This window comes from Echeneis naucrates, chromosome 21 (assembly GCF_900963305.1).
Source record: "Echeneis naucrates chromosome 21, fEcheNa1.1, whole genome shotgun sequence".
Classification (NCBI taxonomy): domain Eukaryota; kingdom Metazoa; phylum Chordata; class Actinopteri; order Carangiformes; family Echeneidae; genus Echeneis; species Echeneis naucrates.
In genome coordinates this window covers 1,355,350-1,380,204 of record NC_042531.1, presented here as the reverse complement: position 1 = coordinate 1,380,204, position 24,855 = coordinate 1,355,350, and the positions used below count along the sequence as shown (strand labels likewise).

Here is a 24,855-nt window from a genome sequence, read left to right as displayed (position 1 = left end):
AGCTGCTGCGCTGCTACTGAGACCAGCTTTAGTGGATACACATCCCCTCTGTTTCCTTTGGCACCTGCAGCACAGGTAACAGCAGGCGGGGGGGCCTCCTCGGCTCATGAGCCAAGCCTCTGTTACTCACTTACTGTTAGCACAAGTCGGAGATCGCCGTCATCTCAGATTTACAGGCATCAGAAGTATTTAAGAGACAAATCCTCCGGGGACCTCACTGACAGTAAGACTGACTCTGATGTGGTCTAGTTCCTGGTCCTCGGGCTCATTCCTGATAAAGTGATTCTTCTTTTTTTTTTTTTTGGATGAATTAACTCTTAGTCACCACCTCTGTCAGAGAGAACTGCATTAAAGTCACATAACAATCAGCACAGTATAATTCATTAAAATAAATAGTTTCTACAGAATTTAGAGAAACACAAGAAACTTGTGCGACAAAAAAATGGACCAGACTCAGTGAACACTGATATTATAATCAAGGTGTAACTGTTCATACTGAAGCTTTCATTTGTTAAATAAAATATTGAAGCTCATTTCAGCATTACGATTACTGAGAGGTTCTACCTAATTTATCGAGCAGTTCAATATGAAGAAGGTTCAGAATAATAAGAACTACTAATGTTTTATTTCACCAATTAGAAACATGCTGAAATGAATTATGTCTAAAATCTATTCAGAAAATTTCTGTTTATCTTCACATATGTTCATTCTTGAGGAAGCTCACTTCATTTCTGTTTGTGAAATGATGAAACCAAACATCTGCAAAGGAGACAAGAAGAAATAAGAGCACATGAAAAAGCTTTATTATCACACCGAGCGTCAACATAAACAAATTTAGAGTTTCTGACTTCAAGCTGAGAATGTGTAAACTATCCAGCAATGCCACGAGGGAGAACATGAAGTGAATTCACTGTTATATAACTTACATAATATATTAAATATCTTCATTTGGCAGGATTTTACAAGGAAGCAGGAGAAATACAGAAATGAGTGAGTGAGTGGAGAGAACAAACATCATTCGCTCTTCTTTGTTGTGTCAGCGAGAGGCCGGACACAACACTGAGAACAACGGCAGCGAAAAACAAGATTTACAGTATCTACGTTGAAGAGCAGGAACAGTCAGCTGTTACAAACACAACGGTATAGATGGTGTGCTCAGGAATGTAACATGGAATCAGAAATAAAACTGTTGGGGAGGGAGGCTGCAGGAAAAAACCTGGGAAAATCCTACATGAACGGTTAAACATTCACAGAGATGCTCTCTCGCTCTCTCTCTCTCTCTTCATGACTCTTAATACATTGCTTTATTGTAAACTCACTTCTCAGGTAAATACTTTACTAAGTTTCCTTTCATTCTATTATATCAATAGATATAACTTGGATATCACTTCATTTTTTTTAAATAGTGAATTTTGTGATTAATTCATCTTTGCATGTAAACAAATCAAACAGGACAAAAACCTTAAAGATTAAATGACCATTTGGCAGCAGAGAGACAAAGCAGGAACAGACGAGGCGTCTGCAGGAGCCCAACGAGCTTCGATACATCAAGAAGAAGAAGGGGGGGGGGGGGTGAGCTTTGAAAGTCAATGATGGTTCAGCCATGCAGGGGGGGGGAGTGTAATGGTTGTGAGGCGGTGGCTCGTTTACAGTGTACAGCTCAAGGGAAAAAAAAAAAGTCCTGATAGGAATCTGAGGAACTGCAGCTCCTCCTGAGGTCCCTCAAACAAACACAAAACAAAAGAACCAAACACAATATGCATCCCAATAATCTTTCTTTTAGGGAGGGGGGGGGGCTCTGAAGGCTGGAGAGGTCTGGAAATGCCCAGTCTCATCTTTCCTGGGCCCAAAAGTGCATCTCAGCAAATAGCTGGTAGTGCTGTGCGTGTGAGTAACAAGTGTGTGTTGTGTTGTTCAGAGTCCTTCAGAGGTGACTGTGGAGCGGGGGCGACACGACCACTCAGCTGTGGACATGCTTTTCATTTGTGGTTTTTGGAAGTGCACACCGGATCACCATCTGCGTCACTGGATCTTCCCTCCTCTGGAGCATCACACATCTCCTCCTGACTGGGGGGTATGTCATCAGCAGCTACATTTGGCAACAGGAAGCCACAATGATGACTTCTTTCACAGCTTTGAGCAGCAGATCAGCTTTGATTAGGTTCTCTACATTCAAAAAAACAGAATAGATTTTTTTTTTTTCTTTTTTTTAAATACTGGCTCAGTAAATTTAAGTTTTACTAAGTTCGACAACCACAAAGGTAGTTAAAGATAAAACAGGAATAAAGATAAATCAAGTGCTTTATCTGCTGCTGTTTAAATGGCCTTCATAAAGAACATTGTGCAAATTTAAACTGAGTCTAATCAATCGGTATTGGTGCTTATGGGTCCAACATGCTTAGAACTTCTGTTAAAAAACTAAGTTTTATTTGCTGCTGCTGCACCAAAAAGAAAACTGAGATAAAAATAATATCTTTTAACATTTTAATACTTGTGACTTTGAAAAATGTTGTAAATAGTTAAATTGAAGTATTTTTTCTGACAGGTCTTGGTTATACTGGACTTCAGACCTGGTCCAGCTCGGGTCCAACCTGCAGTTGGCTGGACACGAGAAACAGTGATATACTGAAGAGGAAACTGTCAGATCATGATGAGTGTATCTTGGATTCCTTCTGATAATACATGGGTGTGGTAGTGCTGCAGGGTGTGTGTTTGTGTGTGTGAGACCAAAAGTGGTCTCATAGCATGTGAAAACAGCACCATGGAGGTGAGCTGTGGGTGTGTTGACATCATCGGGCCCGGCAGCGATGGGGATTCCCTAAAACACAAAACACATTTTCTTCCTCTCAACTCACTGCAGCTCTGTCTGTCTGGAACACACATGGGGGGGAAGGGGGAAAGGGGGAGGGCTCTCTCTCTGCAGTCTTTTCGTTCCATATTTCCAGTATGGCGGCGGGGGCAGCAGCAGCAAGGTGCGAGGGCTTCAAATCAAAGTGTGGGGGGGAAGGAGGGAAGGAGGGAAGGACGGCTCACGAATTCAACACGTGATAAATGCAGTTCGATTAATCGTGAAACTGCAACGACAAAACGACAGAATACTGACTGCGTCACAGCATGCAATGTGCAGCACGCTGCTCACATTCATGAGTTAATTGGATCAGCTGTTTCGTATGGCGCCCTCTAGGGGCCGTGGGAGATCGCAAAGCCCTGTTTGGAAAGGAGGGAAGGAGAGGAGAGGAGAGAAGTGAGGAATGGAGGAAAGTAGGAGAGGAGGAAAGGAAGGGTCCGAGGCCCTAGGTGTTCTCCAGGAGCCACTGGAAGAGGGGGACATGGTGCAGGTCCTCCTCTCTGGGCTGGGCCTGGCTGGGCGGGGCTTGGCTCTCCTCGCAGTAGCGCAGCAGAGTGTGCATCAGCTCGCCCACCCTCCACTTCCTGTCCCGGAGCCTCTGGACCACAGCTGGGAGCTGAGGAGACAAACAGTGATCGATGACCTGAGAGGAGCAGAGATGAAGCTTCCCGTCACCACGACAACCTAAATACTGAGTCTGCTGTTTCTATGGAAACCAGGACAGGAAGAACAGACGTCAGTCACCTGCTGCAGCTCCCTGTCCGGGCTCAGCTGGACCTGGGGGACGTCGGCCATGGAGGCAGCCGCCCACTGCAGCAGGCTCCTGAGCTGGGGGTCGGAGGTCACGTGCTGAGGGCCGTGGCCGAGCTCCGTGACGTCCGAGTTCACGATCAGCAGTGCCGTCCTGGGGGGCTGCGGCTGAATCCGGTCCACGCAGAGTGTCCCTGCAGCACAGAGACACGTGTTCGATTCCTCACAGACTGTACATCTGTGTGCGTCTCTGCCGACGCACCAAGGGAACATGGAACAGTCCCTGCCTGTTCAGTTTGGGTTCCCACGCTCCCACAGCAGAACGGAGGGACCCCCCCCAAACTGGAGGGGATGAATGAGTGCTTAAAGACGGGGGCGGTAAAATCCCCGACTACAACACACTCAGACAGGCAGACGGACGCACACAGCTATTTGAAACGAAGGCCAAATGTTCTCAATCTCAATGAGTGGAAAGAGCAAGACCTCAAATTAGGAGAGGGGCCCCTCTTTCTCTCTGCCCCACCCCCCCGAACCCCCTCCTCTGCTGTCCAAAAGTCTTCTTTGTTGAACAGCTTTTGGGCCAAACTGCTTATTGGGAAAGTTTTTATTGAATTAGACAAATTGAAGGTAAAACTGAGGGCAGTAAAACATCCTTACCACTGGATTCCTCCTTCACCTCAGTCTCCTTGTCCTCTGTGTTGTCGCTGCAGGAAGAGAAATGCCACAGATTAGTGAGACGTCCAAAATGACAGCAAGCGAACTTCAGATAACTGACGCCGACTGAAGCACAGCAGGTCATCGGGAGCCAATCGAACAATGCCTCAGACGTGCTGAGGGAGCCGCGCTTTGCATTTAAACTCCGTGTTTAAAGTTGAATTTACTTCCCGCTTTGGTGTCTTTTGTCAGCTGGGACAGTAAGGACAGATTTAAGCTGAAAATCTTAACTTGACGTCCATTGTGTCAGACACACAAATATTTGCTGTGCGTCGTGCCAACAAGTAAACAGTCATTTCTGCACTTTATAAGATTCTTAATCACTGTTGTTGACACAGCCCACAGCTACAGACACCCAGACTCTGATGCAGAGCTTCACTGCTTCATGGACAGTAACAGACCAGCCTGAAGAGCAGAAACCCACCGAGGTTCAGCACCGACTGTCTTTGTTTTCATTTTCATGTTGAGAAGTAATTTTAAGCACAAAGCAGAGTCTGTGAGAGACCTGCCCCCTAATGGCAGCACTGAACTGACCAGACAGTGTTACACAATATACAACACACTGTTGTTGTTGTTGTCACTTAATAACTGCACGTATCTATTGTAAATACTCTGAAAATCTGTTTATGAATAATGTCAACAAGCAGAAATGTGTTTTCCTAGTCCAGTGTCTATTTTATAGACTCCCCCCCCCCAGCCAAGGACCTGGCGACATCACATTTTGGGGCGTCTAGACTGCAATATTACATTTTTCTGTACTGGGTCATTATACAGCTTAGTGGTGGCAGAAGAGTATAATACATTTCAGCTTCCATTCAAGATGACCAACATCACACCTGAAAGAGAAATTAAAAATACATGCCATGCCAGCGTTCGGGTTTTAGGAGGTTAAGAGGTTAAGAGAACAGTCAGCCAATCAGAAATCAGAGATTTCAGAACTCAAAACTATGAAAAAAAGTTTCACCTGCTGCCGCCATACTTTTGTGTTTAGGTTATAACAGAAGTGTTTTATAAATGTGCTGCTCTGTAGAATTTAGGAGGCCACTGGTGCCACTTGTCAGTCAGACTGGTATCAACATGCACCAGCTCTGTGTAGACTCCCTATTTATCCTGCCAACACTTTGTCCTCTAAATGATTTTGTCAGCACTGATCAGTTGTGAGACGACGATCTCCTTGTTGTTGCATTCGGATGTCTGTGGGGAAACTCAGACATCTGAGACCTGGTGAGTTGTGAACCCGCGTACTGTGATGATGGAAAATAAAACATGGGTGTTGTTGGAAAAAAAAAAAAGTAAATGTGGCAGCGTAGAGGAGGAACTGACTCTGAAGCTAAGATGATACGGGTGTGTGTTGATGAGCGTGGTGATTGATTGAATGGCGCTGAAATGTGTCTGCTGGGTGGAAAGATGAGAACAGCTTCATCAGCCTGAGAAAACAATGAGTTTCTGAACTTCAGTCAGGATTAAGTCTTACAGACCCGCAGCACGTCAGTCAGTCAGTCAGTCTGAAGCCCTCGGTGGGTTTATATTCATCAATGGAATTAAATCAAAGGGCCTGCAAATGAGCCTAAGAAAACGCATGCAGGTCACATTGAAACAGCAAATACATCACAAGCTAACAGGAACATCAACTAGGAGGTCTAGTTCTACTTGGAGCTTTAGTGAGGTCATGCGGGGGGGGGGGGGGGTCCTAGCATGAGACAAAGAACAAATGGAAATGCTGCCGTTCAGTGATGTACGTCATTTTTCATTTCATCATTGATCTTTGTCTCATTTTAGGTGAAATCACGTGGTGTGTGTTTGGGGGGTGGGGGTGGGGGGGTTATCCATGCCATCCAGTTGCAAACCAACCTGTCGGAGGGGGAGAATGACATAGGCTCCTCACACGCCTCCCCCTCCAGGCCCAGGCTGCTCCAGCTACTGCTGTTCCCATTGCTGCTGGAGAGAGAGAAGGCAGTGCTGTCACACTGACGGGGCCTGGTCGAGAACAACTACAGAGATCAGGACGTAATGAGCAGTTTCATCTCATTCTGCTGTCAGCTAATCCTTAAAATGCCAGGTGAGGTTAGAAAACACTGAGAGATTCTTCGCCATGGTGTCGACTTTTCCATCCTGTACCTGGCTGATTCAGGGGTGATGTTGACAGAAACAATTTGTTACTAAATGCCTGAGATGTGCGATCATTCTTGTCCTCATGTAATCCATGTTAATCCTCCAAGACAACCAGCTGGCAACAGAAAACAACACCACACACTCTCTCTGTAATTAGTCCACGATTAGCCTGCTGGCTGGGACCTGCACACTGTGGCGTGCGGCGCTCTCACTGAGGCTGATGGGAGGAACATTTCTGATATCTAAAAATACCTCCATTAATCTGCGTTACCTCAGCTATGGCTTTCTCGCTGTCATTTAGTCAATCATCATTCTCTGCTGTATTTTTCATCTGCTCAGTGGGAATGTTTCCTGGCGGCACTAATGAATTGCGCATGCTGGACTATGTTCATGGAGGGAATAAGTTCCTGAAGAGGAGAGAGCGCTCACAGACACACCTTTAGAAAATATTATGATACATTAAGTTGGGTCCTGGTAGCCAAAGGAGCTGCTAACACAATGATTTCTTTCACTATCATGGGAAAGAATCTTAAATGTTGTCAGTTTTACTTCTATGGAGATAGAAACTTCTGCCAGAAATGTCAACATCCTTGGTCCCAGAGCACAGAGCCTTGAATGCGACCCTGTTACTGAGAGGGCACGCCCCCCTCCCTCTGCAGCCAAGGCCAATTCTGTCACAACTACTACTTGCTCCTCGTCCGTGTGGTGTGTTTCACAAACTTGGCTGCACTGACAGCTGCATAAATCTTTAACAACATATCCGTTACAGGGCTCACATATAATGCAACATTTGCACAAATCAGAGAAAATTGCATTTTGGCAAAGAGGCTTCAAACCAAACGCCGTGCCCTGTGCTGACCTTGGGAAACCTCCAATCTAGACCCGACCACAGGAGACTCCTGCTAAAACTGGTCCAACACTAGCAATGAAGGAGCGTTTCTGTGTTGCTCTGGAGTCTGATGGACAACACAAATATACTCAGCACGGCCTAAAGAGGGGAGCTCGCTGTTACATCCTGATCACACAAATATATTCATCTGCCTGGAAAGGAAATGAATTAAACCCAAATCAGCTTTGTTGATCATTCAACAAGTGCCGGTCCACGAGATCCTCTGTGCCACTTCTTAATTTTCTATCTTGCCTATATTTAAATTTTCAATTTCCTATGTAGTCCAGCCATGAATCACAGCAGGATGTGTTTTGATATTCTCTTTTATTATTTTTTGTGTTTTCTTCTTCTTCTCTGCATGTTTTTGTTGATGTGATTTCATTTATTCTGTCTGGTTTTATTGTTTTTAATCAACTAGTTTCCTGTAAAGTGTCAGTGAGCTTTTCAAAAGTGCTTTATAAATAAAAACGTTATTATTATTAGTACATGTGGCTCACACACACACATAATTTTTCATTTTAAAATAAAGTCAATACTCTCACTCACACCTACAGGAAACACACATGTCACTGGACTGTGGGAGGAAGACTGAGGGGTGAATTTGTTTACAAAGGTCTTTCTGGCCGTCCAGACCACGATACAAAGCCGGCGTGTTCAAAATAAAACAGGTCCAGCAGCGTTTTTCTGAACATCTCAGGAATACTGAGTGAAAAGAGCTGCCTCAGTGGACCTGACCTGAGACCAAATTCAGCTTCTAAATGTAAATATAAAACAGAGAACATTTTAAATCAGGATCGTTCATATCGTTCGATAATGACCATATCAGAGCACAAAGTGACCCACAACAACAAACCCAGTGGTTGTGTACCTGTCGCTCAGGTGGAGGAAGCTGCTGTTGTCGTCTGGGTGTTCATCCTCAAAGCTCAGGTTGGACCAACTGCCCAGACTGTCGTCACCAACACTCAGCTGCTGGGACACAGTTGACTCTGCGGTTTCTCTCCCTGGAGAGCTACATGGAGACAGAAACAGAAACTAAATTAAAAATAATTGATTCCTAATTGGGGTTAAATGGTGACGTGAATGTGAAATAGTTGTGTGAGACGGACCTGATGTTGGCAGCCTGGCAGATGTTGGTCAGGGCGGAGGTCATGATCTCGGCGGTCAGGCTCTCTGCGTAGCTGGTTCCATCATGGCCGATGCCGCTGTCTGCGTTAAGGCTGGTGTTGCTCAGCTCACGTTTAGCTGTCTCCATCGCCATGGATACCATCTCCTCGGCGAACGCCGCCCTGTGGTCCAGGTCAATATGGATTTTGGGAATGTCCATGCCCGACAGCCGCTCAGCCCTCCCCTGACATTCTGCCCCCCTCTTCCTCCTCTCCATCAGGGACTGGTGGTGCCTGTTGTGTTTGGTGCAGAACGGACACTCCTGGACCTGACAGTAACGGCACGTCCTCTCCCCCAGAGCTTGGCCCGCCACCGCTGCCCCAGACAGCCTCTGGGCATGGGAGTGTCTCTCCTGGCCTTGGGTCCTCTGATGTCCAACTGAAGCCAGACTCATCTTCAAAGTGTCATCAACTATTTTTCCGGCGTAGTGCTCGATGACCTGCATCACTCTGCTGCTGTACCCTCCATCATACAGGCTGCCCGTGCTGTGGTAATGCTTGCTCTTCCCCTCCTTGGACAACAGGGGGCAGGAAAAGGAGTTCCTGATCAGATTCTCTGCCATGTCCTCGAGTTTGGACTTCTTGTACAGACAGGAGTCAGTGAGAGACTTGGGCAGTCGTACAGAGGAAAGCTGCAGCTTGCGAGTGACGTCGCAGGTGATGTTGTAAGCTAAAGACTCTGCGAAGTTGACCAGATCCATGTACTCCCGCTGGCTTTGCTCTTCCAAGTCCCTGCAGCAGCACCCACCGTCCTCGCCCAAGGACTCTGCTCCATCCTTATTGGACAAGGCATCACTCACAGAAGCTCTCCATTCATCTGGCAGTGACTTGGAGGGGTGAAAGCGGCTGCTGGAGGATCTTTGCTTGATCTTACGACTGGCGTGAGCCAGGCCTAGTTTTATGGAGCGGTAGGCCAGACGGCTGGCGTACTGGTCTAGGACCAGCTCCCTGCTGCCCCCCTCCTTCTTCAGCACCCTGATGAGGTAGCCAGCATATTCATCCGTCACACTCTCACAGCTCGGATACTCCGAGGACAGTCCGGAGCTGGAGCTTGAAGCGAAGGTGGGAGATCGGAAGACGGAGGCTATCAAGTCATTGGACCACTGCTCAGCCAGCCTTCCCACCCTCCAGTCCCTGTTCTGGTCTGTCAGGGGTCCAAACCTGTGGTGGGGTTGATGCAAGCATTCAGATCCAGATCTGTCCAGGCTTCTTCTCCTGAGGGCTCTGTGATACGGACACTGCTGTCCAGAGCTCACCATCCTCTTCACATCGTTGATCACTTCTCCAGCCACCTCCCCTGCGTACACCCACAGGGTGTTGAGTGTCTGCTCTGAGAACTGAGCCACGCTGTGTCTCCTCCTTTCCCTCCCTTTGTTCATCCCTCCCTCCTCATCCTCCTCCTCTGCCACTCCCAGAGTGTCCATCTCTGTTGCCATGGAGACAATGTGACAGGCCAAACGCTCGGCATAGTGGAGAGCTTCTTTGTTAGACATCCTGCGAGCGGATATCTGGTTCAGCTCACGCCTGCCCGAGCCCATCTCTAAACATCTGGTAGACGCCACGCTGCACTCTTCTGCAAGTTCTTCCTCCTCTTCCTCATCGTTGCTTTCGGCCTCTTCAGAAAGAGACCTCATCAGTTTGAGCATGAACTCGGCCTTGTCGGCCTCGGGCGTCGTGTCTTTGGGTCCTGGGCCTGGCTCAGGCTGATAGTGAGGCGTGGGAGGGGGTGTGGCGGGAGAGAACTCCTTGGCCAACTTGCTTTTCAGCTTCTTGGAGAATTGTTTTATCTGTTTCTCCTTGGAGACTTCGCTGGGCTGCTGGGGAGTAGAAGGGGGGGTACCAGGAGTCCCGCCAGACTTTTGTCCAGAGTTTGGACTTGAGTCATCGACAGGAACAGGTGTCCTCCTTTGTCCACCCATCTCAGTTCCTGGCACGTCAAGAGTCTGCATCATTACAGGATGTTTTTCAGCCACACCTCTGGTCTTTTGATCTGACTCTCTGCTGGCACCGCCTTGGCTCCGAGAGTCCGACTGGAAGGAAATGTGAGGTATGGTAAAGTCCGTCATTGGCTCAACAGGTCCGCCCTTCCTCACACTCCCAGAATCTCTACAATCAAACCTGAAACAGTCGCTGCCAGCTCCCAGCCTCGACGGGGAGTCTGGCGTCTCCTGCCTGGACGAAGAGTCCCGTCGGCTTCCCACCGTCTTTGTAAAGAAATCGGCACAGTCACCAAAACTCTTCTTCATCTTAGAGGCAGTTATAAGCTCACAGGCCTCAGTCACTATCATGTCCACCATATTGCCAGAGAAGTTTTGGAAAGGGGACTTTCCTTGAGAAGGGCCTCCTCCGGGTGTGGGGGTCTGTGTCCCATGGCTGTAGAGATGAGTTTGTGTGGCTGTGGTGCTGTCAGAGGAGGTGACGGCTGCTCTTCTGGGGCTGGCCTGGGGGGTTTCAGAGGAGCTGGACTTAGACTGACAGGTCTCCTCAGCATCTTGGAGGTGGGAGAGGGCTTGACCCGCCTGGGGAACAGGAATACAGCTGGCCATGCCTGACACAGTGAACAGGGCTTTCTTCACCGTGCACGGTGCGTCCTCTAGTGAAGGTCCTGGAGTCGGCACAGCCGAGCTGGAGCTTAAAACCTGCTGGTTAGTGAAGGTGCTGCAGGTGCTGGTGCTGGTGTTCTCTGCGCTGACGTAACAAATGTTGTCCAGGGACACACTAATGGCCGCTTGGCTGGTGAAAGCAACATCAGCCTGGGAGAGCTCAATGAAGGCCTCCTGGATAACAGACTCGGACAAGTCCGAAGCATAAGAGGAAACCACCTCCTCCTCTTCCTCTTCCTCTTGCCTTTGGCCAAAGGACCAGTCACTGGAGGTGAGAGGGGTTGAGGGGTGGGAGAACTGACACACTTCCATAATGCCTTCAAACACAAGTTCCTCGGCAAGATCAGCAGCAAAACGCGTCACCGTACTGTGGAAAATCTGTTTTTTCACCGTCAGGAACTCCTTCAGCGCCCCTGACATGGCCTCTCCAACCAGGAAACCGGCTAATCCGTTGATTGCTCGCTCCTTCAACACGTAGGCGTGGCGCATGCCGATCTCATGGAAAGCCATCTGAAACACTGATGAGGTTAGCCTTGCAGCTAAGTGACACAAGGTGGTGGTGCAGGAGGACACACCTTTCTGGAGGTCCCGCAGAGCACTGCCCAGGCTCATTTCCACCAAGTCAGTGGCAAACCTCTGGATGCCATCCTTCAGGGACTGGGACCTCTTCTGCAGCTTGTCCACTGTCACAGTCTCTTGTATTTCTGACAGCTTCATCAGGTAACCAGACTGGTTTGTGAATTCCTTGTGGCAGACGCAGCTCAGGTTCTTGTTGTCACTGATGTCGACAGCAGACTGGTATCCGCACACAGAACCCAGGATTTCTTTGGACAGGCTGCTGGCAAAGTCTGAGTAGGTCTTATACAGAGAGCAGAGATCCTGTGGTTTTCGGAGCTCTGAGCTGTTGCATCCATCATCATCTGTCTTCCAAAAGTATTCCAGAGGGCCACTGGAGTCCACCAGAGGGCTGAAGGCTGAGGAGCTCACGGGACTGAAGAGGGGCCCACCATTTTCATCAGACGGGGTCTGCACTGGCCGAGGGGAGTCGGGCACCTCTGAGTGGAGTGAGTAGGGAGATCCTGGTTTCAGGGGAGTTGGCTTCTTCACATTGGCTGGGAGAACGGGCTGGTCGAAGCGGTGAGGATTCATACCCTTGGTTGAGCAGCCTCTAGACACATATTTGGACGTGGACCCACCGGTGGTCGACTCAGACTTCTTCTGTGTGGTCGTGGCACTGATGGTGTCTAGAGGAAGTGCCAGAGTGCAGCTCTCCGAGCTCAGCTCCTCCAGGTCATCAAACTGGTCAAAACTGTCGAAAAACTCACTGACTTCAGAGTCAGAGTCTTCCACTCGCTCTCTGGGCCCCCCTGGCACCTGAGGGATGTCCAGCTTGGCCAACAGGCTCTTCTGGTAGCTCACCTCGTCGAGGAAAATGATCGGACTGGGGCTGGAGCAGTCCGACTCTTCTGAATCACTGACATGAATCAAGGGTGAGGGAAGTCGAGCTCCAGGGCTGCAGTAAGTCCACTGAGATTCCACACTGGATGACCTCTGCACTGTGACGGACACATCTGGGCCTGATCGGTGTTTGGCTGAGCCTTTCTTTGAAGATGAGCTCATGATGACGCGGGATCCCAACAGTTCTTTTCTTCTCTTGTGGGCTGGGACCGTCTGTGACGCCACGTCGCGCTTTTTGAAATGACGATAGGTCACTGCATGTGTGAGGGTGGACAAGAAGGAGAGATGGAACAAAAACAGTTAAATACAACAGATAACATAAAAACATAAGACCATAAGAACATAAAACATCACACAGAGTTAAAAGACCAATGGGCGAAAACAAACATCTGATGCCTTATTCACAAAAAAGAACTAAAAAGAACTAACTGGTGCCATCTAGCTGTGAACTGCCACTATCAATTTAAATTCCTGCCATTTTGACACTGTGATGGTACCAGAAACAAAGGGTTTCAAATTTTTAGTCCCCCTTTTGGATTTTTCACTAGTATCTATATTCAGTTGATGAGATTACAGGATGCTCGACATTAGAGACCAGCTGCGACTAAATGTCACTGAGCATCAGTGGTCAAACCTACAGGAATGTTCTCCCACATCGTCTTCCTCCAGATGTTCCAGGGCAGTGACAAAGTCGTCCTCGATTGATGAGACTGACTGGTTGGTGTCGTCTTCCTCAGGCTGACTGGGTTCGGACGTTCTCCTCTGCAAGGCCTGAAGCTCCAGGGCGTAACGGACGCCTGCCATGTAGCACCCCAGCAGGCCTAACAGAGATGCCACGCTGGCCTGAGGGTAGACACCCGTGCTGGGATTGTTCCTCAGCACACACACAGCCTTCAGCCAACACTGGAGGTGGAGGGAAATGGCAGAGTAAGAAATAAAGAGGGGAAGACAAAAGAAAACTCAGTCCAGAATCTGCCTGATTAAACAGAAACAGAGATTCTTTTCAATCCTAATTTTAGGATTTAGGGCTGAGAGGGCTGGAAACATTCTGTTATGGCTGTGTCCTGATTGCCAGTTGATATGTTACATGTGCAGAACACACATTTCACATTAGAAGGTCCAACTGTCTGACATGGGCGACAAAACCACAGTGACTTTTGGGGCCTGTGTAAACCCAAACACCACACATGGGATCAGGGAGGACAAGCCTGCAACCACGGTCTGAAAAAACAATATTTTTTCTGTCTGTTTTGTTTTTCGACCTGCGTCTCTTCAGAACCGTGAGAAACACTGGGGGTGCGTGTGTTTATGAGGAGGGGAGGCAGGAATTACCATACGGTGGGAAAACTATTTAATGAAAAACTGCAGGAGTTATTTCGTTGTTTCGCTGAGAAGTTATTTCATCAGCCAATATAAATAAACTTGTTTTGAAAGTTTCAAAAATACCTATTTTTCCTGTCTCAGTAAACATTCAGCACTGCATGGTTTCCCATTACTAACTCACTAACTTCCCCTTACCCCCCCCACTTCCCTGCCATCATCTCACTTCTGCTTCATTCAGCATGCTAACTGAGCACATTCCTTCAACACCAACATGTCTGCGGCCCACCTGAGGCTGAAGCCCGGCGTCTCTGTGCTCGGCCAGCCTGCGCAAGTCTTTGAGCAGCAGAACCTCGTCGTTCTTGAGACTGTTGACGTGAAGCGACCTGAGCAGCTCACACAGCCCCCCAGGCAGAGATGATAGAGCCTGGGGCAAGAAGGAAACATACAACACACATATTAGTCTGGAGGTCAAACTCCATGACCAGTGCAACTTCTAAAGCAAAGATTCCATCTCCATCCATGAAGGAGCCACCAGCATAGAAAGGGCTAAATTATTTTAGCTATAATTTTTTCATTAATAATAGAAGCAGAAGAGTGTATGGCTACTGAGTCCTTGATATAAAAAAAACCCCTGGAGATCCACTGGATCAAATGGATTACAAGACCTCAGAAGGAGCCTTAAGGTGCAAGGAGCAAAATGGAGCTGGAGTGGAAGAGATTTGTTCATGCATCCCCCCGGCACCAGATTGCGACTTGCCCCCAATCGATTCTTCTGTCTGGGAGTGACACATGAGCCTGGCTGTTTCAGAGACGCTCCACCCCTGTAACCCCGCCTGTCACCAGTCATTATGTTACGACTCCATCACTGCCACTTTGGGATCAGGCTGGAATTCCTATTCATGAACACTCACCTTCTGGGTGGCATCCTCCCCTTCACATTGGCCTGGTAGACACACGAAATTAATCTGAAAGAGCACAGTTGTCAATCAGTATTAATGTACCTGATGCTTCATATGTGTTTGCATGGCGGTTTGTGTGCAGCAAACCTCTGTCAGTCTTGCGGTCTCTCTGGTCGACGGCTCCAGGCCAACGCTGCACAGCACTTTTTTACTCCTGAAGAGTTTCTTCACACACTGTGCTCCTCCGTCACGCACGGTCTGCAAACACACAAACAGGTTTCACACTACAAACAACCGAGACACTGAATGTGTTATGAGGACCAAACTAAATGTGATTTGGATTTGTCCTGCTCAAAACCTTCAGATGCAAATGTCCAGCTACAAAGTCAGCAATGTAATTCCTTAAGACCTCCAATCACAACCCAACACACCCCTCAGACTTCCCTCTCCTCCCTCTGACACCGGCACAGATGACCAGCACCTTATAAACTATATATTTCTTTAATATAATATATAATGAGGCTTCAGGACTGATTATTTTAAGTATTTGAGCTTTGACTGTTTGCCTGTTGGACAATATTTGAATAAAAAAAAAGCAGGCTTCCAGCAGACAGACCTCTTTGCGGACTGAGGCCCTGCACTTCATGGGGACTCCTCTAATACGAGCGCAGGCATCCATAGCAACAGAGAGCTCCACGGCTGCTGGCTGCTCACCTGTAAACAGAGAGGTGAAGGGGGAACAGGGAAGAGGGGGAAAGGACAGAGTGAGTGACATGACAAACTGCTGAAATGAGGAGGATCAGTTTGGGATCTGAGCTTGGTCCCTCCATTAACGACATTCAGAAACTTAAAAAGGACACCAGGATGGTTCAGTGCGAGGTTTCTCTTGGCTGTTTCAGCCTTAGCCACAAGAACACCACATGACTGTACAACAAACATATAGCACAGCATATTTCTATCTACTGCTGCACATCTATAAAAAGACAAAACAGGAACAGGTGCCTGGAAGAAGCCCGACCTGGGCCGTCAGACACTGACAGACTCCAGTCTGTCAAACTGATCAGAAATGTTTCATCACCAGAGAACATTCAGTCAGCTGAATTTTCCAGATTGTATGGCCAACCGAGCTATTTGTTAAACCCGTGTGAAAATACCACGAGGCGAGCTCTTGAACGTAGGCCTAGACTTGTCCTGCTGGACTGGATAAGCTAAGGCAGGCAACGCTGCTTTGATATTCTCCTAACAGACAGGCCTGCATCAAAGATCAAACAGCGAGGCGAGAGAGCAGGGGTGTGTGCTCTGAGCAGGGGAAACACACTCGGTAAGCAGCATGAGAGAGCGGGTAAAGGAGGCAAAATATTTACAGTGCACAAGGAGGAAAAGTTTCCCAAGAAATCCAAGACTCCCCTTTGAGGTACAGTCCAAAGCAGCTAGTTGAGTCTAGACGCAGGCAGGCGGTCCTATTGATCAGCCCGAGCTGCATCCTGAGAACCAGAGGGGCAGAGCGCATGGCACCGGCTCCCTGCGGTGTCCCAGGACCTCCTGGCTTCTCACGGGTGTGTTGGTGGCCTGCACAAAAAAACAACAGCACAGCTAGCCACTTCTGCCTAACCTCAACCATGCAGTGCATTCCAGTGCACTCACGAGGGGAAACTGGCACAATGACGTCTATTATGACTGTGAACAGAGATGAACATCATAAAGGAGTTGGCAAATCTCTTTTATTTAAGCCTGGGATGATTCATGTTTAGTTCAAAGCCTTGTAGTTTATGAGAATGCACTTAATTGGCCAACATCATCACCATATGTCACTAATGCAGTCACATAATGCTGTACGTATTTAGAAATAGAAAAACTGCAATTAAGTTTAATCAAGTTTAGACTTAGACAAATCCACAAGGGCTGATTCATGAGACTAATCATCAGTGTTGGCACAAGAATGATCAGCAGATTCAGCAAAAAGGGGATTGAAGAGTGTGCTTGTGATCATCTTAGAAAGAAGACAGCAAAAACAACCTGTCAAGGCCAGAAACTGTGTAGTCTGAATTCCTGTTTGATTGGGGGATCGTTCTGGGCCAGATTCTGAGCATGAGTGTGGGTGGCCGGAGGGATGGATAAACAAAGACGGAGATAGAAAAGCACAGACTCTGGAGGACATGAGAAAAGAATTCACAGCTCATTGTGAGACCAAACACCAGACTGTCTCGGCCTCTAAATGAGGCAGAGGTGACAGTGTTGGTCAGGTGGTGTCAGTGTCGAGGACAAGTGGATATAAGATGAAATATAAAACTTCCTTTTATAGGAATCTGAGCTGGTCTTTGTTTTAGGCAAAGGCAGACAAGAGTGTGGAGTTGCTCTGTGGTTGTGGTTCCAGGAGACATTTGGCTTGCCATTGTAAGAAAAGCACAGGTGTGTGTCAGCGTCACAATGTCATCCAGAACAAAAGCCTACTGTGAGGATATTTCTTCCTGTTTGTATGTGATATCTGGAGGTGTCTGACTCTGGAACAGAAAAAACAAGCAGTTCAGTTACGTGTGACTGAGCTGCAGGAAACTGTGACATTTTGCAAACCGGGTAGATCTTGTCAAAACGGTACGTCCATTCACGTCTGCACGTTTGGTTCTTTTGGTGGAGAAACTGACGCCATCTGGTATCAAGACTATTAAAGTCCTGCTTTGAGTAAGAACACAAGCATCGATAAGATCTGCAGCGTTTAACATCATTTCTTATGACCATAAAAAACATGCTGGTGATTAAATAACGGAGATGCAGGAACATCAGCTGGGCAGTGGCCTTATTATTGATAGGATGAACAGGCCAACACAGTTTGATGATCTGCACCTCTGTGGGCACACACAACAAGCTGATGTGACATCCTTCTTCTACATGTTGTGACAAACATCCCGCAGCTCCAGGTATGTTCGTTCTGGGACAGGCCACCGAGCAGCCTGCCGGTCTGGATGTTGATGTTGGCGGCCGGGCTCCGGGCATCAGGAGGCAGGGTCGGCTAACACTGAGCTGACTGAACCGTCCCCGCTTGTGGTTCTCCTTCGTTATTATCATTATTAATATCATTATTCAGGGATGTGGGGCCCAGCGGACGGCGGTCACCCACCACCGACAGGCTGCCAATCACCGGGCTAACGGCAGAGCCAGGCCGCCGTGATGGCACCTGACGACCGTTTGCTAGCTGCTGCTAGCCGCTAGCAGTTAGCGGCTAACGCGGACAGCGGGGTGTCGCCGAACCGACAACAAAACGTGGCCTGACGGTCCTGTTCGTCTCCACCACGACATTTTTTACTTTCTGCTTTCTAAATCTATCGCTGTGATTCTTATCATTTTACCTCGGCTCAGTGTCGGACTCGATCCGTCTGTCCGAGCCCCATCTTCCTCCCCCTCCCGTCCGGCCCGGTGAGGACAAACACACCCGGACCGACCGGATTCCTTCAGCTTCACGGCCAAAAGCCAGCATCGGCTCAAAACCTCAAAGATTACACCGTTTATCATAAAATGACGAGTACAACACCGGCTGACCCAGTCTCTGCTGCCCGGAACCTTTCAAGAGAAGGGAACAGATAAGAGTTCCACCCAGGAGGAGGAGGCGGGGGTGCACTTTACCGTGTTGGGTCGATTTCACCGAATCCCCAGAAGAACCGAGCCCTCCGGTTCCGTCCGTTACCGATCTACCGACCTCCCCGTGAAAACAACACGGCTCAGGCATCGCCAATAGCACGCAGAGAGAACGATCCGTGCCGCACTCACGCTGTCGAACACAGAGGAATCGATGAACGTAAACATGACGACAGAATGAGATGGACTGTTTACTCGGGTTTTGTTCCATTATAGCTCATGTTTCCTCTTCTTACAGAGCTGGAAATGTCCGAGAGGTTTGTATGCATGTAAATAACTTTAGCAGACAGGCTGGTCCATTTTAACTGTTTAAATTTAGTGCACAAGGTGATGCAACTCACTTAATATCACTCACAATCAAAGTTTAACTTCAGTCTTTTCTCCTTTTCCTTTCTGCAGAGGAACAGCTGAAACAGTAAGACAGCGGCTGATCACATGTGAACAATCCACCATTAATCAGTCAGCGTTTACTTTGTGCAGGATTAATCCTTCATTAATCAGTATCAATTGGTTTTGTTTTAGAAAAACTTTCAAGAAGCTCCAAAAGGCCAATTCAGTTTCAAAATGACCAACCGTTAAAATGCCACAGTCATTTCTACTGTAGTTCAATATGAGGAAAAAGAGCTAAGTCATCTTTGTCAATTCATTCCAACAATTATAATGAACAAAAATATTTATGGAAGTGGCGTCCAACTATAGCTGGGGGAAAAAAGAAGTACAGATAAATGAACAGCCAATTATGAATTGGAAAGAGGACTCTAGAATCAAAGTCCCCAAAATTTGGAGCAGAATAAATGGACTCAGTTATATTCCAACCCTCAAGAAAAACCAGAGAGAGTAAATAATAGTCTCATCAGAAAACAGAAGGATGAATGCTCAGGGTAGAAAATGTTCCAACATAACTTCAAATGTCACACATGACCCACAGTCCCAAGTCACAAAGTAGTTATTCAACTCAGTTTTTATGTTTTGAAATGTCAGTTATTTTGTCTTGATTTATCCTATGGCACTGAAGAGATACGGCACAGAAAATGTCCTTCATTGAAAGGAGGGATGGCTGATTTTTCCTGTTTTATAACTAAAAGTCTCAGTGAATGAGACTTTTAGTTATAAAACAGCAGCAACCAACTATTTTCTCTAAAAAGATATAAGCTGTGTCCTTCGGAGGACATGCTCTACAACAACAGTCTGGTCTAATGAGGACTTTTGATTTGTGTGATCAGCTGCTGGTTTGTGTAGTGCAGCTCCTGCTAACAACACACACACACAGTTTGTTGTAAACAGTTAGCTGTTGACTGAGCTGAAAGACAATACTGACATTTAAAAGTGGATTTTAAATTTAATTTTGCTGCCATATTGTTTTCATTACTGGTCATCTCTGCTGGCCTGACAGCATTACCTGTTGGTGTACACATGAGATGAGTGCAGTTTTACCTTAACTGACAACAAACAAACAAGACATGAGACAAAGGAGACAACCTCCATCAGTGTCATTCATATGTCCAGCTCCTGGAGGTGAAATCAAGAGAGGCGGAGACACGCTGCATATGTATTTGGTTTTATTGAAGAAGAGAGATATGAATAGGTAGCCTGTTTTTAAGGCGCCTTAAAAATGTACAACAAAAGCTGAACCATTTATTTATTTAGAATACAAAAATACACATCTCAGTGACTCCAAATTGTAATAAATAGTTAACCATGCATTCTAACCATAAAAAGGCACAGAAAACAGTCACTTAGTAGTCATAAAAATGATCAACTACTTTACCAAAATCATCCAGATAGTAATACAGGTGACAACTGTAACATTATATTCCAAATGTGAAAACACAATACACATCATATCATTTAACCTTAGGCAATAAATATGCAAATATTGTTTATACCTACATATATATTCTTAAAAATTAAAACTGTGCCATTGTAAACGTAATGTAAACAAATGAAATTCACTTTTCTCCCACCACTTTAGGAACCACATGAAAGACTACGTGTGAATTTGTCTTTTAGAGATCCTTGCATGGGTTCATTGGTTTTTGAAAACCAGGCAGTTTGCAGCATTATTTACAGACTACTGGAAAACACAGCGAAGGGGAGAAAAGGTGTCAACTTCCACTTTTTTTTTTTTTTTGTGGAAAATTCAGTCACTATCTCATCTGGAGTCAGGAGCCAAAAACACTTTAGATTTACAGAATCCGGCAGCAGACACTCTGGAGAACTTAGACGCCACAAACACAGCAGGGCCCGTCTGGTGATTGGTGTGATGGAGATGAAATGAATGTGAAGCCGAAAGGGATGAACCTGAAGCAGAGGATGGCCTGTCCTGCTACACGGAAGCACAAATACCAGCCCGGTTCAAACCTACATCCTGTTTTCCTTTCTGGTTTGGAAAAAACCAAATAGTTCATCCAGTAAATAATTAAAGGCATAGTTCTGTCTGGGAAAATGAGAAAATCTAGTGATTTATAGTCACTCACATCGATCTTTGGCTGAGTTGCAGGGTGAACAATAGTGCATATGACAAAGACGGTCACCTTAAACATGAATTAGAATGGCATGTTTAAGGAAACCACACTAGAAATAACAGGAATGACTCAACTGATTGTCGGCATAAAGCAACTGTGAAATAATTCGCCTGAGGGACAGCAGATATTACAGGCTGCCCTCCAGTGGCATTTTAGGGGCAACGCACAACAAATGTTATCTGCATTACTGAGTGATGAATGGCGGAAACCTGTGCGTCTTGGTAAATTTATCATAAAAAGGGATGAATAAGTTATTGGAGTTGAAATCAAATGGGGAAGATTTGTTGGCAATGTTAACTATATAAATGGAGTCAATGTAAAACACACACACACTGTGAGAACAGAATCACAAATGAACACAACACGTCATGTCTGCCCATTCTACTCGCTCACTGACACAGTCCCACTTTACAGTTTCATCCTGGAAGCACAAAGGAGCAAAAACTACAAACTAGAGAACCGCTGGAAGAAATTTGGAGTCGGTAAGCAGTCTGTCTGTCTACGGGTGTAATGTTTTAAGATCTAATCCTCATACCACGAGGAAGGAGAAATAGGAGGAGGAGGAGGAGGAGGAGGGGTACATGTACAAAAACTCTCTCATGGTGTCCCCCCCCCCCCCACCCCGCCCACTGAGAAACATATCAGAAAGCTGCAGAGACAGTATCAAAACAAGATCAAATATTGCACCATCATTAGAATACAACAGCATTATCATGTACAAGAGATTAGAACAAAGTCAACTATACACAATTGTTAGGGTGTAATATACACAATCAAGTGTGTAAGCTGTTGACAGTGCATGCCATGTCAGCAATCTACAAATGCAGTAGAGTACAATGCTTACAAACATTGTCTGTATACACTGGTATACTGTATTTACAGTGCATATATATATATACACACACACATACATATATATGCAAATATACCACCTTAGCATCACATATAGAAATATACCCTGTAATGCCACCTGTCTTAAAAGAAACTAAAAGTCAGAGTAGCGTCCTGACAGCGTGTCACTCGTGAGTCGATGGGAAGAAGCTGCACTTGAGCGATGCTATGCAGGCTGCAGATCAACGCCTCTATCATATATTCAAAACCAATATCTAACGCTTAATCTAGTGTTAAATACTGTGTTAAACTGCCCAAAGGTTTAAAAAGTTGAGGTGAACCGTTAAATCTATGTAATGATATGAGGATTCTGCACTTGCATGAAGCAAGAAGTAAAAAGTGCCTTTTAAGTATTCCTTAAAAAAAAAAAAAAAAAAAAGTCGACCTTACAGTATAGCAGGTTGGCTTTAGACCAACTGTTTCACTTCCTTCCTCACTTATACTTATCTTTTTCCCATTTTAAATAGAACTAAGAGCTAAGACCTACTGGCCTATTCAATAAAGAGTTGGTGATCATGTTTTCTTAGACATTCACTTTGGTACTGAATTTCACATCCACAGAGCACGTTTCAACTTACGGATATTAATTCCATATATTCATACCGCATCAACAGCTTAAAAAAAAAAAAACTCAACGAAAATCCTTATGATGTCCACCAATAAAGCACATTTTACACAAATGACTGAAAATATGGCACTTGACATCATTATCATGCAAACAAAATAAGTTAGAGCTCGGAAAAAAAAGTTGGATTTGGATTCCCAAAAAAAGATGCTTTCAGTAGTAACAAATGGCATCATAATAGTTAAGTCATGTAAAACTTGTTCAAGTGTTATTCTTGCACACAAGAAAAATAAAAAATAATCAAGACACTGATCATGCACTTAAACATATTAAGAGTTGAGCAAGCATAGCATGCGACACACCGTTTTGGGAAACCATCAGGTTATCGTCTTTGCTTGAATTCACCCGCAGCAAACATCACTAACCCCCCACATTCATGGAAGTCCGGGTTTTGCTACTAGGTTGTCGCCACGACTCAGACGACATGCCGCCCGTCACCAGCGTGGTCAGTTGCATACCTGATTGTGTGCTAGGGATGGTTGTTAACTTAGAAATGGCTTTGTTGTTGTTGTTGTGAAGATCCATGACTTCTTTTCAAACCTCCCTCCAGCTGTCATTTTGGCACCAAAGCACAAACACACCCATGTTTCTCGTTCACTTCATCACAGAGTTCGTCTCAGCAGAATTACAGAATACCTGTGATCTCCTTCCTGCCTTCGGTGCTCCCAAACATCCACTGATGTGGGGGGAGGCGGTGTTTGCCCCCCCCACTCCCGAGCAGCAGCGCCCGCTCCTGGGTTAGAGGTCAACCATGGAGATCTTGGCCAGGTCTTTAGTTCCCTGGAGAATTCTCTTCATATGACCCACTTTCGATATCCCCAGATCCTGAAGAGGAAAAAGACCACGACGTCAGAGACGCACAGAGGAAGGTGGACCTGAACTTAATCAGGTGGAAATAGTTTTAAGGTCACACCAACTTCTAAAATCTGACAGCATCAATATTTTTCTACCAGAAAAATGAAAAAAAGATTCTTCATCAAGCCCTTTTCAGATCATCTCCCTGCTGGCTGTTTTAAATGTTGGATGGATGAACACACATATGGTGTTAAAGGATGAATTCAAGTGACTGATGCTGCCACAAAGTTCACATTTTCTGGGACTTTCATCACTTTGATGGCACCTTCACTTTCTTCGTAATCTTAATTTCCTACGTTATTGAAGGTAATCCAGCTGCAGGAGTCCCAGAACCACGTCGACCCCTCCGGCTCCGACTCAAATTCAGGATTCACGTGAAGACACGTCTCCTAGCCTGCAAACCTCACCTGTCTATTCTCCATCACTATGCTCCACCGATGACCAGCTACTCCTCCCTCCCCCTGCAGACTGCACACGATGGTTCCTGCTGCTTTGTAGTTTTATATACGTGTGTAATTTAACGATGCAATAAAATGAAGTGCAATTATGTTTTAATCTTCTTCATATTTCTGAATATTTTATTTTTTGGGTATTTAAGTGTCTTGAGTTGTGCATAATAACATGTAATGTCATTAATATTATTATATTATATTATATTATATATAATAACCCTAACCCTAACTATATGTTTATTATGTAACATCATGTATTGAATTCTTTTTGCTGCACCGTTTGATGCAATTCTAATTTTTACTGCAGACAGTTTCAGACGTTCCTGGTCCTGATAAATGAAGTATAACAGAATAAATCAGTTGGATTTACAGATGGAGTTATCGTCCTAAAATTACTGACCAGCTCAGTTTGCAACTCCAACAACAATCAGTAAATTTGTGTTTGCTTTTTGTCGTTCTTGCAAACGGATGATTATAGAAGTGTGTTCAAATAACAAAACACAACGAACGCTTCACATTATTGGCTGTAAAAGGGCGAACTGTTATTTCTCACTGATGTGAATGATGGGGGCAAAATAATAGAAACTTCTTTAATACAATATGATCCAACAACACAGCCTGCCGTCGTCAGCATGAGCCTGGAGTTAGAGTTGAATATCTTTTGTAGGACTGTATCAGAGGTTTAGGTGGTTATGTGTGTTCTATCTGTCATTTCTATGAAAACTAAATCCACCGACGCTTCAGAATACTGATGGAAAAGTCAAATGTGTGTAGTTTGCCTCTTAGTCCACTCCAGGTTATCAAATCAGCAGCTAAATCAGTTCCTGAGATGAGCTCTGTTTTCCTTCGGGGGGCGGACGTCAGACGTATTGATTTCCAACGTCGGTTCACACCTACACTTTGATGAGGAAGTTGTCACTCAAACGTCCCACAAATCTGAGCAAAGTGACTGGTCACCTGTTGATTTCTCTAGAATTCCTGACCTGAGCCCCCCCACCTCCCCAGCAGAGACAGTGTTAGTGGGTCTCTTTCACAAAGCCACGGTCAGACAGAAGAAGCCAAGCAGAGCAATGCAGCGCAGCACAACAGGTGGCGAGAACGGGGAGACATCCAACAGG

The 24,855-nt window shown here is 46.0% G+C and overlaps 2 protein-coding genes across 6 annotated transcripts in view; both read right to left on the bottom strand.

Annotated features, from left to right (window-relative positions):
- Nucleotides 1–781: 781 nt before the first annotated feature.
- Nucleotides 782–18,486, bottom strand: akap11 (A kinase (PRKA) anchor protein 11). Of its 3 annotated transcripts, none has more exons than XM_029530549.1 (12): nucleotides 18,378–18,486; nucleotides 15,376–15,473; nucleotides 14,907–15,017; nucleotides 14,772–14,825; nucleotides 14,147–14,284; nucleotides 13,176–13,440; nucleotides 8,420–12,791; nucleotides 8,182–8,322; nucleotides 6,164–6,250; nucleotides 4,256–4,302; nucleotides 3,593–3,792; nucleotides 782–3,464 (listed from the first exon to the last, which is right to left on the bottom strand). In XM_029530549.1, the coding sequence occupies exons 1-12, from the start codon at nucleotides 18,478–18,480 to the stop codon at nucleotides 3,294–3,296; spliced, it is 5,787 nt and encodes a 1,928-aa protein (XP_029386409.1). In that variant the 5' UTR covers nucleotides 18,481–18,486; the 3' UTR covers nucleotides 782–3,293. The 3 variants fall into 3 exon arrangements, with proteins under 3 accessions (XP_029386409.1, XP_029386410.1, XP_029386411.1); XM_029530550.1 differs by having other exon boundaries at nucleotides 6,164–6,247; XM_029530551.1 differs by lacking the exon at nucleotides 6,164–6,250.
- A 1,996-nt stretch (nucleotides 18,487–20,482) lies between these two features.
- Nucleotides 20,483–24,855, bottom strand: part of dgkh (diacylglycerol kinase, eta) — a 39,397-nt gene continuing 35,024 nt past the window's right edge. For all 3 annotated transcript variants that reach the window (XM_029530175.1, XM_029530173.1, XM_029530174.1), the window contains one exon: nucleotides 20,483–23,255. In XM_029530175.1, the coding sequence (XP_029386035.1) occupies nucleotides 23,225–23,255 (31 nt within the window). In that variant the 3' untranslated portion in view covers nucleotides 20,483–23,224. The remainder of the gene's footprint in view (nucleotides 23,256–24,855) is intronic.